The 15,870-nt window shown below is 32.7% G+C and overlaps 2 protein-coding genes across 3 annotated transcripts in view; one reads left to right on the top strand and one right to left on the bottom strand.

Moving 5' to 3' along the window:
* LOC150088706 (corrinoid adenosyltransferase MMAB-like) overlaps window positions 1-3,529 on the top strand; it is a 90,966-nt gene extending 87,437 nt beyond the window's left edge. Inside the window, exon 9 of one of the 2 annotated variants that reach the window (XM_090369622.1) lies at window positions 2,917-3,529. Coding sequence is in view for 1 of the 2 variants with exons in the window: in XM_090369624.1 (XP_090225750.1) it covers window positions 2,917-2,935 (19 nt within the window). In the remaining variant the exon portion in view is untranslated. The remainder of the gene's footprint in view (window positions 1-2,916) is intronic. The other variant, XM_090369624.1, reaches the window with a different exon arrangement.
* Window positions 3,144-15,870, bottom strand: part of LOC150088707 (somatomedin-B and thrombospondin type-1 domain-containing protein-like) — a 75,908-nt gene continuing 63,181 nt past the window's right edge. Inside the window, exons 3-4 of the mRNA XM_090369621.1 lie at window positions 14,750-14,870; window positions 3,144-3,429 (exon numbers count right to left, since the gene is read on the bottom strand). Of these exons, the coding sequence (XP_090225747.1) occupies window positions 3,144-3,429; window positions 14,750-14,870 (407 nt within the window). The remainder of the gene's footprint in view (window positions 3,430-14,749; window positions 14,871-15,870) is intronic.

Here is a 15,870-nt window from a genome sequence, read left to right on the forward strand (position 1 = left end):
TCATACATGCAGCTACTTCTCTATATTTCCACCATCCCCTTGTGATTCATCTATTTACTTAATTTCCCCTGGGCCTCTTCCCCTCCATCACATCCTTCATCAATTACTTTTACTATTATCACCTCACAACACACATCCAGTCTAATTGCTCATAAATTTTATTTCATGTTGACACATAATTGCTTAATAATCATTAACAACCTAAGAACAATACCTTTTGTATGAAAATTTGTTGCCATAAACCTGATAATTTTAGATATACCCATGAAAGATTTAACTACAATACTCAGTGTTTAGACACAAAAAAAAAAAGTCATAACCATTTATTGTTTATCATGAAAATTCTCATTCTCTGTTAGGTTTAGCTCAATCATAAAAGTCAAGATTTTTCATTTAAGTCAATCAGTCATCCTTACCATAAAAACATTGAATGTCAATTTTTTTCCTTGCCATGTAAATTTTTTTTATCATATTGTCTCAATATTTTTGAATGCTTAGTAGACCAAGTTCTAATAGACAAAGTCTCTCTGCCAGCAGCAAACTTGTAAGACATGATATTGTTAGGAAAAACCTTCCCATCATGAAGGAGTAGTGTACCCACTCACTCAAAACTCATTTTTGAAATTTAAAACTTGCTAGGTGATGGCCTTATTGATCACTACATTTTGATGTAATGCAGTTAACTAGTTAATATATTGGTGTAGACAAAAATGAAAATTTGATATTCTGAAGATGCAGAGAAAAAGTTTTAAAAAATTGAAGGGATTATAGTTATTATGTTTGGATTGGTTCTGTTATTTTGAAAAAGAAGTAATACTACAGCTTAAAAAGTGTATTTTTATTTGGCATATATTCATACATAACTAATTCACATCAAAATACCAAATAAGACTTCCTATACAAAAAAACAACATAAAAAGACTATTACTCCCACATTCACAGACTACCAAACACACCTGCTTGTTACCACTCTAAATAACCACAAAAACTGTTTTTAATTTGAAATTTTGCAGCTTTCATGAAATAAGAAATGATGTGATCAAAATAAAGGTTTCATATTTTTTACCTTACTAAATAATATTAATAACTTCATGTAATGCCTTATTTAATAAATCCAGATTAGTTAAATTAAAATATTTTTGCATCTCTCAGAAATAGTGTTTAAGTACAGTGGGCACTTTGAACGAATTATCTGTTATTCATTTTATAATAAACATAGGAATGGCTGAATAAATTAATTTTCACACAATTTGCATTGTATTTTTAGTGATGTTTGTCTTCTAACATAAAACTGTTTATATAATAATGTAGATTATGCTTGCTATTTTAGCTTTTCAGTGAAACAACATGAATTGTTTATCGATATATGATGGATATGGTTATACACTGCTTAACATCCTATACACTTAAGACTGAATTAAAGATTATTAAACTAAAAACTATTAACAGTATAAAAACTTGATATTTTATTTTATATATAAGAAACTGGTGGCAAGTGACAAACTTGCTACCAAATTGTGAAGAAAAATATGCAGTGGAAACAAAATGCTGTCTTTAACTGTTTTGTGAGTTTTTCTGGACAGTATGTAGGCTAGCTACCTGGAGTGCTCTTTTTTCCTTTTTTGAGGAATTTAAAAGTTTTGTAAAAATTCATGATTTTATTTTTTTCTATTTCACTTTACAACCAAACATTAGAATGAGATTGTCAATAATAAAATTAAACTTGAAATTTTGTAAAAAAAATATATAAAAAAAATAAAAACTACTTTTTTGATATTATAATATCCTCTATTTATAAATGTACTACCTGTTTCCTCAATATCTTGATCAGAATTACAATTAGAATTTCTTCACTTGCAGTTTGTGTAAGCCCATATTATCTCAAGCTTAATGAAAGGTTGATCCCTCTTGTACCAGTTTCTGAAACTGTCATAAATATAAATAACAGCTACCATACCTGTAAATATAGTTAACAAATGGCAGCACGTCTGTGTAGTCTCGAAACATTCTGTGCCTGTACAGATGTAATTTATTGATACTGCATTGAAACAACCTTCAAAATGTATATAAAGGGACTTACTTCACAGAGCCCACATATGCAGGTGCACTCACAAAAGGGGTAAAGGCATTGTTTGTCAGAATATGGACCATTTTAATTAAGAAATTGTAAGTAGGTGTAGATAAAAATGTTTAACAAACAGAAGCTTTTTCTTTTATGTATTACAATTTTTTTTTTTTTTTTTTTGCTGATCTATTTAAATTGGACAAAAGATCAGGCCAATACTCTTTATATACAATGACTTAAATTAGAAAGAATAACTGTATTTTTTATACTTCACTCAAAGAGTCAAATGCGTTGAGCTGCATGCTGTTATTTTTCTTTTAAAATTACTACAAAGCTTAATTTTGTGTGCTGTCTAAAATATATGATTACAGAAATTTGCTTAAATTGCATTCACTTTACTAAAACTAATTCCACAGGTATTATATTTCTTTCAGTAAAATTCACACTTTTCTAGTCTTTAAAATATTATTTAAAACAAATTCTTTATACAACACAAATAAAAACAAAGCAACCTTATGAAGCTTTTATTAATTTGCAACTGTGCTATTAATCACTAACACCATACATACTTAAACATAAGTGTTAAACAGCTAATGACTGAAGGGATAGGAAATGCACAGATTGCAGAACGGCAGTGAGATACTGGTTTAACTACTACATGTAGTATACATCATTAGTGAACATATGCTAATTTCTAAAGAATATGAAAAAATTTTCTGCTGGTGCAGATTTGAAATAAAAATGAATAATATATTTTATTAAATGCTCTGGCATATATTTATTACAATGATATAATTATTGTAATGGCACTTTATTATAATGATCAAATATGAGCTTTTTTTTTTTAATAGGTCAACGAAGAGCGGTTGAAATGTTGGTGCATATTCTGGATGGAAAATTCAGGTTGCTGATAAGTAGCAAGCTGAGTGATTTGACTCTGAGATCACCATCCATTATCCGTAATAAGATTTTGGATCATAACAAAATACAGTTAAAATTTAGTCTTTGCATTAATCATTCCTAACAGGTTTCCTTGATGAGCTACTAACCACAAATTCAGATTGAGAATCCACTAACATCAGACAAAGATAAAATCTGGTTTTCCATCATTATGACATGGGCAGTGATCCATCTTTTCTTTCCTCTGCCATCGTCCATGACATTGTGGAGCAGCAAGAAATGCCCACCTTGTTGATTTGTGTTCAGCACCATGACCATTACAACGATAACCTAGGTGTTTTCTCATTGCTGCAGCCTCACACGAAATGCATACTTGAGAACCTTTTGAAAGAAGACTTGACACATCTTCTCCAAGATTTTCACAGGCTTTACGAACTTTGATTACTTCAAATACCACACAGTATCTAAGAAGGAATGGATTAAATAATTTGACTTGCAATCTTTATTACTTTAAAAAATATATTTATAATATATAACATTTATATGTGGATATAATTTTTTATATACAGGCTGTTTCTAAATTACACTAGCAAAATTATATGGATAGATGTATGTACCAGAACAAGTAAAATAGTTCATATAAGTGTGTGTTCAATTATGAATGGTTAGAGAGCTATGATGCTATTTAAATTTAAAAAAAAAAAACTATGCAGTTTTAAATGGAAAAATAAAAATAAATGAGAATTAGCAGAACAGTATGAATAAATTTGTTGCTAGGCACGTCTGCTTTTTAATTTTTATCATTAAAATTCTACAGCCATTAAAGACTAGCATTTCAGTCTAATACATCTGTACCACATTGAAAATATTTCTGCAGACTACAACAGGAATATGCTAGTGAGGTGCTACTGTTACCTGCTGCTGGCATAGCATGCCATAAATTAATTGAACAGCCTGAACAAAGAAAATGCTAGAGAGAGAGAATGAATTAAAAGATTTAAAATAAGTAAAACAGAATAAATTAAAATGAAATTTAAACAGATTCTCATGACAGGAAGCATGACTGTGAAGAGCCTTGAACAAGGTGGTGCAACTGTAGCCAGAAAAAGGTTCTTTAGGTTCTGCAAGCCTAAAGGCAAAATACCGATCCCCACTTCAAGTAGAGAAAAGAAAGATAACAGGGCAGGGGAAACACAGCAACCTTTTCATCAAGGTAGGTTCAGCCACTGTAAATTCCAAATGGCTGTATTTTAGACATGGCCTGCTTGGGAGAAAGTGAGCTAGCCATGAATGGCCCTATACAACTAAAATCGCTTGGTAAAAGAGATGGCTTATAAAACTTAAAACCACTGAGAGAAAAAGAGAAATAATAAGCAAACTAAACAGACAAAATTTGGAAACAAAGTAAATTGCAAATTTTAAAATAAATGAAATTACATGAAAGAGAAAGCCAAAATTCACTAAAAATTGCAGAACAGCAGTGAGGCATTGATGAGTCGATACTCACACAAGGTTGTGCAACTGGAGTTGGAAAAGGCAAGTACCCTAAACATATACAAACTAAAAACAAATGTCAAAACCAAAAACAAATTTGTGTTTGGGTTTGTACATGTTTAAGGTACTTTCATTTTTCAGCTGTAGTTGTTACCACCTTGTGCATGTATCTCTAAAGTTGGTGCTTCCTTTAGTGAATTTTGTCTTTCTGTTTCATATAATTTCATTTATTTTATAATTTTTAATTTAAATTTATTTCTAAATTTTGTCTCTTTTGCAGATTTAGTTTGCTTATTATTGGGTTTCATTTAACAGTTCTTCATTTTTTTCTCAGTATAGGAACATGACCTGCTAATATGCTTTCTCCTAGCAGGCCATGTCCAAAAGGACCATTTGAGACTCACAGCGGCCATTGCCACCCAGATGGAGATACTGTGTTTTTCATTTTCTGTTGTGTTATATTTCTTTTCTCTACTTGAAGTAAGAGTCAACATTTTGCCTTTAAGTTTGTATGTGTTTGGGAGTCTGCCTTTTTTCTATCTAAAGATGCATCATCTTGATCAAGACTCTTTGCAGTTGTTCTTCCTGTCATAAGAATTGGCTTTCAATTTCATTTTATTCTTTTTTTTTATATATATTTTAAACCTTTTAATTTCTCTTTAGTCTTTTCTTTGTTCAGGCTATTCAGTTTATTCAGTTTACAGTATGCTATCTTAGCAGGTAGCAATCCAATCTAACAATCTGTTGCAGTTTGCAGCAAAATTTCCCATGCAATATAAGTGTTAGACTGGATTGCTGATCTTTGGTAAATTCAACCAGCCATAGCTCCATAACTATTCAGAATCAAATACATTGATATGGGTTTGTTTACTTGTTTTGGTTGTAGAACTGTCCCTTATTTTATCAATGCAATTTAAAAAACCCAGTATGTTTAAAATTGTCCAAAAATGAATTTTTGGACAATTTTGAACATTTAAGGTTAACTATATTTAAATTACATTTAAGTGGTAAAGTTGTTTTATGTTAAAAAACAATACTATATAAAAACAGCAGTTATCTTTTGTAATCAAAGATGAAATGATGAATAAATTTAATAATTTTATTAAAATTTATATGTATATGATTAGTGTTCAAGCTATAAACTAAGAAACTGCCTTGAAGAATCAAAAACATACTGAGGGAAAAGGAAGACCTATGTTTTTTCCCTCTGAATACACAAACTCAATATTCAGAACAAAAAATTATAGAGGTTTTTGTATCAATACTGATAAAAGTATAATACAAATTAAATTCTAGTTCAGGGGTTCCCAACATTTTGACTGTGAGCCACCATTTGTAGACTTTAAAAATAAAAATTAACACTGAAAATTCACACTAAAAGAATATTTGATTTAAACTTTAATAAAACTATAACATTCTTAAATTTAAAATTCATCTCTCAGAATTGCTACCAAATGGCATATTAGACAACACCACACTCTAAGCAGTCACGAACTGCCTTGGGGAACTATTCTGAACCACTCAGAATAGCTCCCTTAGTTACACACTGGGGGTGTCTGTAAGTCCAGTGCATAGTCATTTACATTTCTAAATGACTATACACTTAGTGAGTGCATTTTTAAAGTTTCCATGTTTACACATATGTTTGTTGCAACTCATAACTATGCCATAAACTGCTACAGGGTAAAGTACAGACTGAGAAAGATTGCTTAATGCAGATCCCACTACTTGCAAATGGTTGCCACCTTATGATGAGACAATAAATTCCAAGGTCCTTGCTACTTGCAGAGCTGGTCCATTGGGTTATGAACTCAGTTTGATTTTATACACAGATGCAAAAGTACACATGCTTGTATACTTTTGCATCTGTTTTGCTGCAAGTTTTGTATGTTATAATTACTAGTAAAATTAGGCTAGTGCCCACCACAAACTCTTTGTATGTTGCTAGATACTGTGTTTCTTTTGTGAATGATATTAACATGTCAGGTTTCATACCACCTTTTCTTTCATTCAGTAGTTTGATTTTTGAATCATTATTTAATTAATGTTCACAAACGAAAAAACAAGCAGGCAGACCAAAAAAAAAGAAATAGTAACATATCATTAAATGATCAAAACAATATTTACATTTTTTATAAAAAGGATAAGTGGACCAGAACCAGAGTGTATCTGCCGGGAGTAACAATTAATGATGTCACCAGCAGATTGTCATATTTAAGGGGGAAGGGAGATAAATAGAGTATTATTATTCATGTGATTAATGATATTAAGCACACATGAACTGATGATTTTTTGGATAAATGTAGGACCAGGCTGAAAAAAAGTGCTGCAAGTCAGGTCAGAATGTATACGTGTCTACAATTCTGCCCAGGCACAATAGGAGCAACCATATGCAGAGAGTCTTTTGGGTTAATATTGATAACAAAAGTTGAAGACTTTGGTGGCTCTGAAAGGATTTTGGGAGAAAGTTTTTATCAGCATGGCCCCCACGTACTTGCAGGTAGAAGGAATCTATTTTGTAGAGATAGGATACACTTGAGCAAAGGTAGTGCAAAGGCTTTTGAAATATCATTACAGATATTGGAAAAAACCACAAGCTTTCCTAACCAGCAGAAACTGCTAGTTAGAGGTAATATATAGATGTGTTTATCTGATTATATGGGTCAAAGTAACTTTTGCACTGGCCCTGCCACAAAATCCAATATTGGCAAGATATTCTGAAGGCAAGGACATTTCAAATAAGCGGAAAGCTAGTGCTAGGGTAACAAGCTTAAATAACTTCAAGGGATGTGCCAGAGTAGTAAACTATACAAGAGCACCTAGTCTTGACTGTGCTTATAGTAACATCAGGAGTTTCTCTCATTTTATGAGTGAACTTTTGGTTATGAAACTAAAGCTGACATGATAGGGCTGAGAGAAATGTGCCACTTAGAAATAGGGAATGAGGAGTTTCACCATGTTAAATAAAATGTACTTAGGAAGAATAGGATGATGGGTTTTGCTTCTTATCAAAAGCAGCAGCCTAAATGCAACAAAAGCTCCCAGATTCAGAAGTTATGCATGCTAGTATAGAATCTGTGTGGCATGAGTTAGTTGGAAGCAAGATAATGAGAATGGAAATAATCTATAGACCAGAAGGCTGAAAGATTGATGAAAGCCTTACAGGTAAATGCAATGGGCCAGCAAGTTGGAGGGAAACTTGCCACGGTGAACCAAAATTTTAAAATTGACTGGATTGATTGCTATTTGCATCAGCTTCTTGGGATAAGTACTAGAGCAGATGTTGGCAACCTGCGGCTCTTTAACTTTTAGCCCACATGAAGCAAAGTTTGAAACAGAGTTAGAGGACTTAAAAATCAAGGACATGTGGAGCGCAAGACTAAAATGCCTTAAAACTGAAATTGAGGATTTGGAGAGGCAAAAGGCTGCCCTTCCAATTCTACATAAATGGATGCCAATAGATGAGTTGAAAAAGCAAGACCAAATTGTGTTCAATGCGTGGTGTAGCTTACCGGACACACATAAATTTGAAAATATTTGCGTTTGGACTTCTCAGTTTTTGGTTCGACGATTTTCTGCAGGTAAATACAGTCGGACCTCTCTTTAACGAACTTCCATTTAGCGAAATTTTTAGATTTCCCCTTGGTCATTACATTAAAAATACCAGATCTCTCGAATTTTTAATTCGAGAGATCTGGGTACACATTATTCGCACCTCTGGCCTTTAGGCAACGATGCTGTAGAAAGCACAAATTAAGAGCTAAAAGGATCAAGCATTAATCCCTTTAGCTTTTAATAGCTAAAGGCATTAATTCCATGAATTTAGAGCTAAAACATTTTACAATTTAATAGTGTCTGTAAAACCCTGCAGGAGGAAACTAGCCAGCCACGGTGCGGGATAGAAAAAGATGGAAAGGTTTGGGAGGGATCTTTGCCCAGCAGTGGATCAGCAATGGCTAAAAAGAAGTAAAACCTATAAAACTTAAACACTACTATGCCAAGAAGTCCCACTGGTCAGCTGTCCACAGCCATTGGCAAAGATTAAGGCATATTCCTGATGTGGGCATTGGCTCAGGTCAACCTGTTTTCTACCATAAAATCCTATTAGAGAATTAGGAGAGAATGATTTTCCTTTATCTTGAAAATTCATTTCGAAGAAATGAGTCATCCACACTTTCGCTAAATTTCACCTGTCTCTGTTTACATGGTAGCTGCAAGCGGTCCCTGATTTCAGCTTTGTTTTAACTGCTGTGCAAGTAACCTTACAGTGTCTAAGAGGAAATCCTTGAGTGTACGGTTAAAAAGTAGAAGTGCTTAATAGTGTAGATCGCAGTGTTAAAAAAAAAAAAAGAAATCACTTTAAAATTTTATGTTCCTGCCAGTAGTGTGTAAACCATTCTGAAAAACCCTGTTTCGATTCTCCAACTGTTTGAGGAAACACGACCCAGTCGGAAGCGTGCAAAATTCTCAGCAAAATGCCTTTGGAAAGATGTAGATGAAGCAGTTTTTAAGTGGATGAAGTTGATTCGAGACCAAAACATCCCAATATCAGGGCTATTAATAGAAGAAAAAGCTATACAGTATGTATCTTTTCTGGGGCACAAAACATTCCAAGCCAGTTCTGGTTGGCTGGACAAAATTTAAAGAGCGTCATGGCTTACTCGAAAAAGTTATTTCTGAGGAAAGTGGAGTTGCAATCGAAAAAAACTATACCCATTGGAAAGAAACAGTTTTAAAAAAAATTATGGAAGACTAAGAGTCCAAAGACATATTCAACATTGATGAAATATGTCTATTTTTTAAATGTTTTCCGAAAAAGACACTGACTTGTAAAGGTGATAAATGTGTAGGTGGTAAAAATAGTAAGGAGAGAATTACACTCTTGGTTGCAAATATGGCTGGTAATGAAAAACTGAAGCTTTTGGTAATAGGCAAAAGTAAACAACCCCGATATTTCAAAGGAGTAAAGTCGTTAGAGTTGAACTACAACAAAAAACTTTGAATGACAAGTGAAATTTTTGAGTAGTGGATTTTAAATTTTGATAGAAAGATGACGAAAGAAAACAGAAAAATCACATTGATTGTCGACAACTGCCCCGCCCACCTTCACTCGGTAATTTTGAAACTTACAAGTGTGAAGCTTGTTTTCTTCCTTCTGAATAATTAGTCTTAACTGCAGGCAATGGACCAAGGCATTATCAAGAATTTGATAATGCACTACCGAAGCCGCATACTGAAAAAAATTATACTGAGAATAGAAACTAACCAATCTATAGATTCTGTTATAGATTTGTGGATGTGCATATCAGAGTTGGTGGAAAGTGTGCAGTCAAGATGTGACGGAAACAACGATTAAGAATTGTTTCACAAAAGCAGATTTTGCTAAAATGCTAATTAACAAAGATGAGAGGATGAACTACTACAAGACATTGAGCAATCTTAGGAAGAGTTCCAAGTGAGGTCTGATCAGTAGAGAAATTGTTCTTGGCTAATTTTTAGGAGTTGATAATGATGTCATAGTAGCTGAATATCCAAGTGACTCCAACATTTTGGAGCATATTTAAAGAACTAATAACAATACCAACAATGAGTTGGATGAAAATGAAGGCAATATTAAATCTTCCAAACAAGAAACATTGGCAGCATTTGAAACTTTGCATCGAGTGGGAAGAAAATGTAACAGAAAATATATTTGAGTGTTTAAAGTTTAAACAAATGTGAAGATTTTTATGAACAGTGTACAGTAGAATCCAGTATACAACAAAAAATAACCAAATGTTTTATGACATAATTCTTAAAAGTGTACTAATATATTGTGTGCATCATGTACATAGTCATTTCTTAATATGTGTATATTAATAAATTAATCCTTAAAAATGGTAGAAAATTTTTTATTTCCACTTATTTCTAATTTATTTCCCATATTTTGCTGTATTTCTGAGTTGAATTACAGTATTTTTCATTTTTGAAAAGGTCATGTTTCTTTATAACAAAACTGTATAATGAATTTTTTCAAGCGAACGATTGATTTCGTTATATAGAGGTCCGACCATATTTTAAAACATGAACTATATTAAAAATAAATCAAGAACCTGTCTGAACAATGAGAGTCTCTGAGCATGCTTAAAGATGAAAATTACAACATACTTCCCTGATGTTGAGAGACTCACTCAAGAAGTTTAACAGCGTCACATTAATTAGAAATATTATTAATAAATAATATTTCAAAAAATATATATTTTTTAATAAAACATCTTCCCACTCTATTCCATTTCTTAACCCCTCCGGCTTGATCTGAAGTGCGGCTCTTCAGATTCTCTTTTTTTTTTTTTTTTTTTTTTTTTCATTAGATCAAAATTGGCTCTTCACTCAAAAAGTTTGCTGACCCCTGTACTAGAGGCTAGAATATTATAGACCTAACTGTCACTCATGAACAGATGAAAGTACAGGAATCTAGCAGGGAGGTTTACGGTAGACAATGTAGAGAGAGAGGTAGCAGTTCTTAAAAGCAAAGGAATGGGTTTTACTTTCAGGAAAGCAGATTATGACAGCTTAAAGTGCTACATTGCCCCTATCAACTAGGGAGATAGCTCATAGAATGGATACATTAGAATCATATTATACCCTTAAAGCTATAGAAGCCTTGAATGTGTATTTGTCATTATAAAAATACAACACAAAGAAGATTTCGATATGGATGTGGATATGTGAACTAGCTAGTTTAATAAAACTTAAAAAGATGGACTGAGAAAATTAGAGTGATTTAAAAGTATTGAAGTCCACAGCTGCAAGTTTATCTGTAATAGTATCATCAAAAAGGTTAGGCTGGCAAAGGCAAATTTTTATAAATCACTGGCTAAGAGAGCAAAGAACAGGGATAAGGATTTTTCCACATTAAGAAGAATGGCTCAAATTGGCCTCTTGTGTAATGGATGATAATCCAGATGATATTGTGGGTGAATTGAACAGGTACTTTGCATTGATATTTTCTGATACTTTCATCATATATTCCCTCCTATCAGAACAGGAGACACAAGAAGAGTTTGTCCTTTCTTGCAGCTTTTCAGCATGACCTTATATTTCTTGACCAAGTCATTAGTTTGTTTATATTTTGTCATTAGTACATGTATTATATAGCAATCTCTCATGTGGAACAAGACATTGAGCGCCCCCTGAACGAGTGGGTGTTGTAATAATATATTTCTTCTGTATCCCCACCTGATATCTTCCGCATGATCTTTAACAACCATAACAATTTAACCATAGGAAACTCCCCCCCCCCAACTACCTGAATCATCCCAGAATTACAAAATCTGGCAATATGGTAGTTTCACCACTGCTCTATAACCAACTTTTTAACTGCCTTATGACTGCCCAGTCATCTGTTTTTACAATATGTCAACTTTGTTGTTGAATAATCCATTTCATGGTTATAGATCTTTTTTTCTTTGTACCATAGGTCTATTTTGTGTTATATTTGTGATTTCCAAGCTTTAATCCCATTTGTAAAGTGGTAAAGATGTCATAACATATTGCTGAATAACACTTGATTTTAAAAATTGTAGGTATTTTGTATCAATCCTTATGGTAACCCCTATGAAGAAAATGATTTGGTCGTGATTAAAACATGGACTGTGATTTTTAAGCATTTTTGGCCCATGCAACAAAAGCATGGCTGCGTTGTATATTGAAGGCTGATATTAATACTACTAATAATTTAATTAATTAAAATATTAAATTATATTATAATAATATTTATTAAATAATTTTAATAATTAAATTTAAATTGATTAATTATTAAATAATTTAATGAAATTTGTTGAAAATCAAAAGGTGCATTTCTGATATTTGGTCACAGGTACCAAAAATCCTCATTACAGCTTATGGGGTTTGAACCTCTGAAATCCATCTAGGTCAAAGATTCTCAAAGTCTGCAATATTACAATTACCTACACACACCCCATAGTGAATAAAAGTAATGATTTCATTTGGGTTATTGGTTTAGAGTTGGACAAGAAATAAATATCCTGCTTACTGTTAATAATTAAATTTATATATCATACAAAACAATGGCAAACCTTACAACTTTAACCACTTCAATAGAAATAAACAATCATTTAAAACATGAGCAAATTTTTAAAAAAATTGTGTTCTGGCAAGAGACAACCTGCAATTTGAGAAACATTGGTCTAAGTCGGTGATGTGTGGTCTGCCTTAACATTTTTTGCAGCCCATCTCAGCCAGTAATAATATTTCAATAAATTTTCATATAATATAAAATATAAAGTTCAGGTATCAAAAGTAATAAAAGAAATAGTTGCCAATAAACATAACAACAGACGTTGTTAGTGTCATTTCCACGCTGCTTAAATCAGTACTGTTCTAAATAGAAAAACAAGGAATTCTCTTGTATTAATGAGTAACATAAATAGTTGTTAAAACATCAGTGTTCATGTCAGAGTTGTTGCCTGTTATGTAACAAATATTGCAGATATGAAGATACAAGTTCATATACGAGTTCTAACTATTGATGATTTAAAAATACTTTGTTTTCCTGTACCAGTGTTAAGCTATTATTTTATACTTTACTAACATAAATATAATTTAGTTTCAAATAAAATTTCTGTTTTTCATTATGTAAGAAAATATCCAGTTCCCTCATCCTGCAGCTAATGGATATAGAATAATTTTTTTAAATAGCCCTTAGAAGGAAAAAGGTTGTGCATCACTGGTCTAAGTCATACAGTGTGGCACAAGACTACTACTCTGCATTTGAACCCTGCTCCACACAACATTTCAAGAAAAATTAATAAAAGTCTAAATCGAACATTAATTTTTAAAACATTTTAATCATTAAACCATATTAAAAATACAGTTTTCCCCTAATCCCAGGACCTACGGCAAATTTCTTCAAAGTGCACAGGTTAATAAACAGTGCTATGTAGTATTATAATTATACTGAAAGTGACGTTGCAAATATATGTTCAAGAATCAAGTTAGACCAAATACATAATTTTGCCATGCAGGAAGTCGAAATGAAAATTTAAATATTAAGATGCAACTCATAAAAATAAATGTCAAATTAATCACACTTGTTACATTCACTTGATTTTAAGTTGTGTGAAATTTGGACTTTTGCTAAGACAATCCTGTAACAAGTGTTTCTCAGTTGATTTTTTTTTTTTTTTTAATGTTTTTGTGTGATTATAGGACAGAAACAAAGCAATAGCTATTGTTTTGCAGACCTCAGGAACAGAAAAGCTTCTATTGGGATACTGTATGAAATTAAGTGCTGCTTATCTCAGTATAATGTACCTTTATTGTTCAAAAAGCCAAGAATAATTAAAGACAGTGATAAATAATTACCACAAAGAATATAGCCCACTAGGATTGCTCTCCCCTTTCCTATTATTAAATCTATTGTTAACCAATGCGATTATGTTAGAATGCCCGTAAGGAAGTTGGGCAATAAAAAATTCCGTTGATGAGTTCAACTAGGTCAGAGAGCACTAACTTTCGTGCAACCTTGATCTTGGACCACTAAAATAATAGTCTGAGACTATAAATGACGTCATTGCAACTCGCTCATCTACCGTTAATCCAGCAAGCCCCAGGGAGCAAAATTACTTTCACTCTAAGTATGTTTAAAAAAAAAAAAAACAGAGAGAGACTTCCAACGCTATGTTACGACATTTCTTCGCGTGACTTGCATTTCCGGAGGAATAAAAAGCGTGGCTCATCGCTTTTCACCTGACATTTCGGCTGGAGAGTGACCTTCAGGGGTCAGTGCCGCACGGGTACTGATGGCGTGTCAGGGCCCCATTTCGTAACTGGTACTTGCTCTTTTTTCCCCCTTTTCTTTTTCTTTCGTATTTTTCTAGTCTAGGAGGCGCTAGAAGGCTAGGAGCGTTCACGAGATAAGGAATTAAAAAAAAAAAAAACCTCAAGTCATGTCAGTGGGGTTCAAGTTAATTTGCTGAATAAATCAAAGTCCCATTTTTATCGTAGAAAATAAAATACGCTACCATATTTAATAAAAATTAATGAATGATAATAAATTTTGCAAACCACTAGAAAATTAATGGGTTTACCGTAGCATCATGGTACAGTACTGACCTTTCCTAAACAGGTTGATATAAATGTGGTAGCCCTAAAAATTCCGCTTCACAGTTAATGCAAGCAGACAATTTTTGTTTTACAGAATAAATGATAAACAAAGAAATAGTAACATAAGTTAGATTTGTTCACAAGTATTAATATATATGGCGAAACAAAAACTTTTATACACACTCCTTTGTTCCTTCCTTGGCTGGATCTTTTGGATAGCGAAGACGAAGGTTCTTTCTGATATCATTAGTAGCATTCATCGTCCTGATAGTAGAATATCTCGCGGGTAGTATCATAGCTGTTTCTAGAAAGAAAAAACACGAAATAATATTACCAAATTGGGGGGGGGATGAGTATTCAATAATATTTTCATATTATTTCATAATATTTTCTTATCTAAATTTCTTATATGCATAATTATATTAAAATACGTTTCGTAATTTCTTGCCATTTAAATTGAATATACAGCATTTTCAATAAAATTAGCAAAAACTGTATTGCACTTATTATGTGTAAGGTTGGCAACCATTGATTATTGATTTTTCTCCTACGATTTCGAAGCGAAAATCTTCCTGAATTGTTGAGATGCATAGTGAAAAATTAAGTAGTACATGTAACTCGGACCGATAGGGAGCTCATACTCTGTGCTGTTTAATACAGAGAATGACTTATTATTATTGCTAGCCATATAGTGCAAGGAAGCCTGAGGCTTATGCTGCACCATCTAAAAAAAAATTCCGAGTTACCCTGAGAGAGAGTCAGAAGTAGAAGGGAATCAATCACCAAGAAAGAGAAGAATGATGAGATCCAGCTCAGGACCCTGGGTGTGCTGAGCCCATATCGGATGTGAGCCCCTGGTATAAGTCATTCTTCAGAATAATTCAAATAAAACTTAAGTATTTGTAATTTTTTTATATATATATACTGTACATACATATAGCAAAAAGAGTCTGCTTTTAAATAAACCCGAAGCATTTTGTTTTTAATTCATTGCAAGATGCAGAGGAAGAGCACTGCAGAATTTGTTTAAAGGTGAGGTGCATGTATTTGAGAGATGAAACTTTGATAAATCATGGGCTGCACACAAAGTTTAATTCACTTGCGTTGAACAGTTGAAGAAATGCAGTAAGGTAGGAAAATGTATTGGCCTTTTGCTATTCCCATTGTCTGGTATGATCGAGAAGCTACGGAGATTATTGCTATATTTGCTTTACAGTGTTAATAGAATTGCAAGGGTATGACAAAACTAAAAAGGGTTGGTTGATTGGGGATTTATTTGACGCATCAGCATTATGGCCATAGCG

Source organism: Mastigoproctus giganteus, chromosome 3, assembly GCF_048544385.1.
Source record: "Mastigoproctus giganteus isolate SK-2022 chromosome 3, ASM4854438v1, whole genome shotgun sequence".
Lineage (NCBI taxonomy): Eukaryota > Metazoa > Arthropoda > Arachnida > Uropygi > Thelyphonidae > Mastigoproctus > Mastigoproctus giganteus.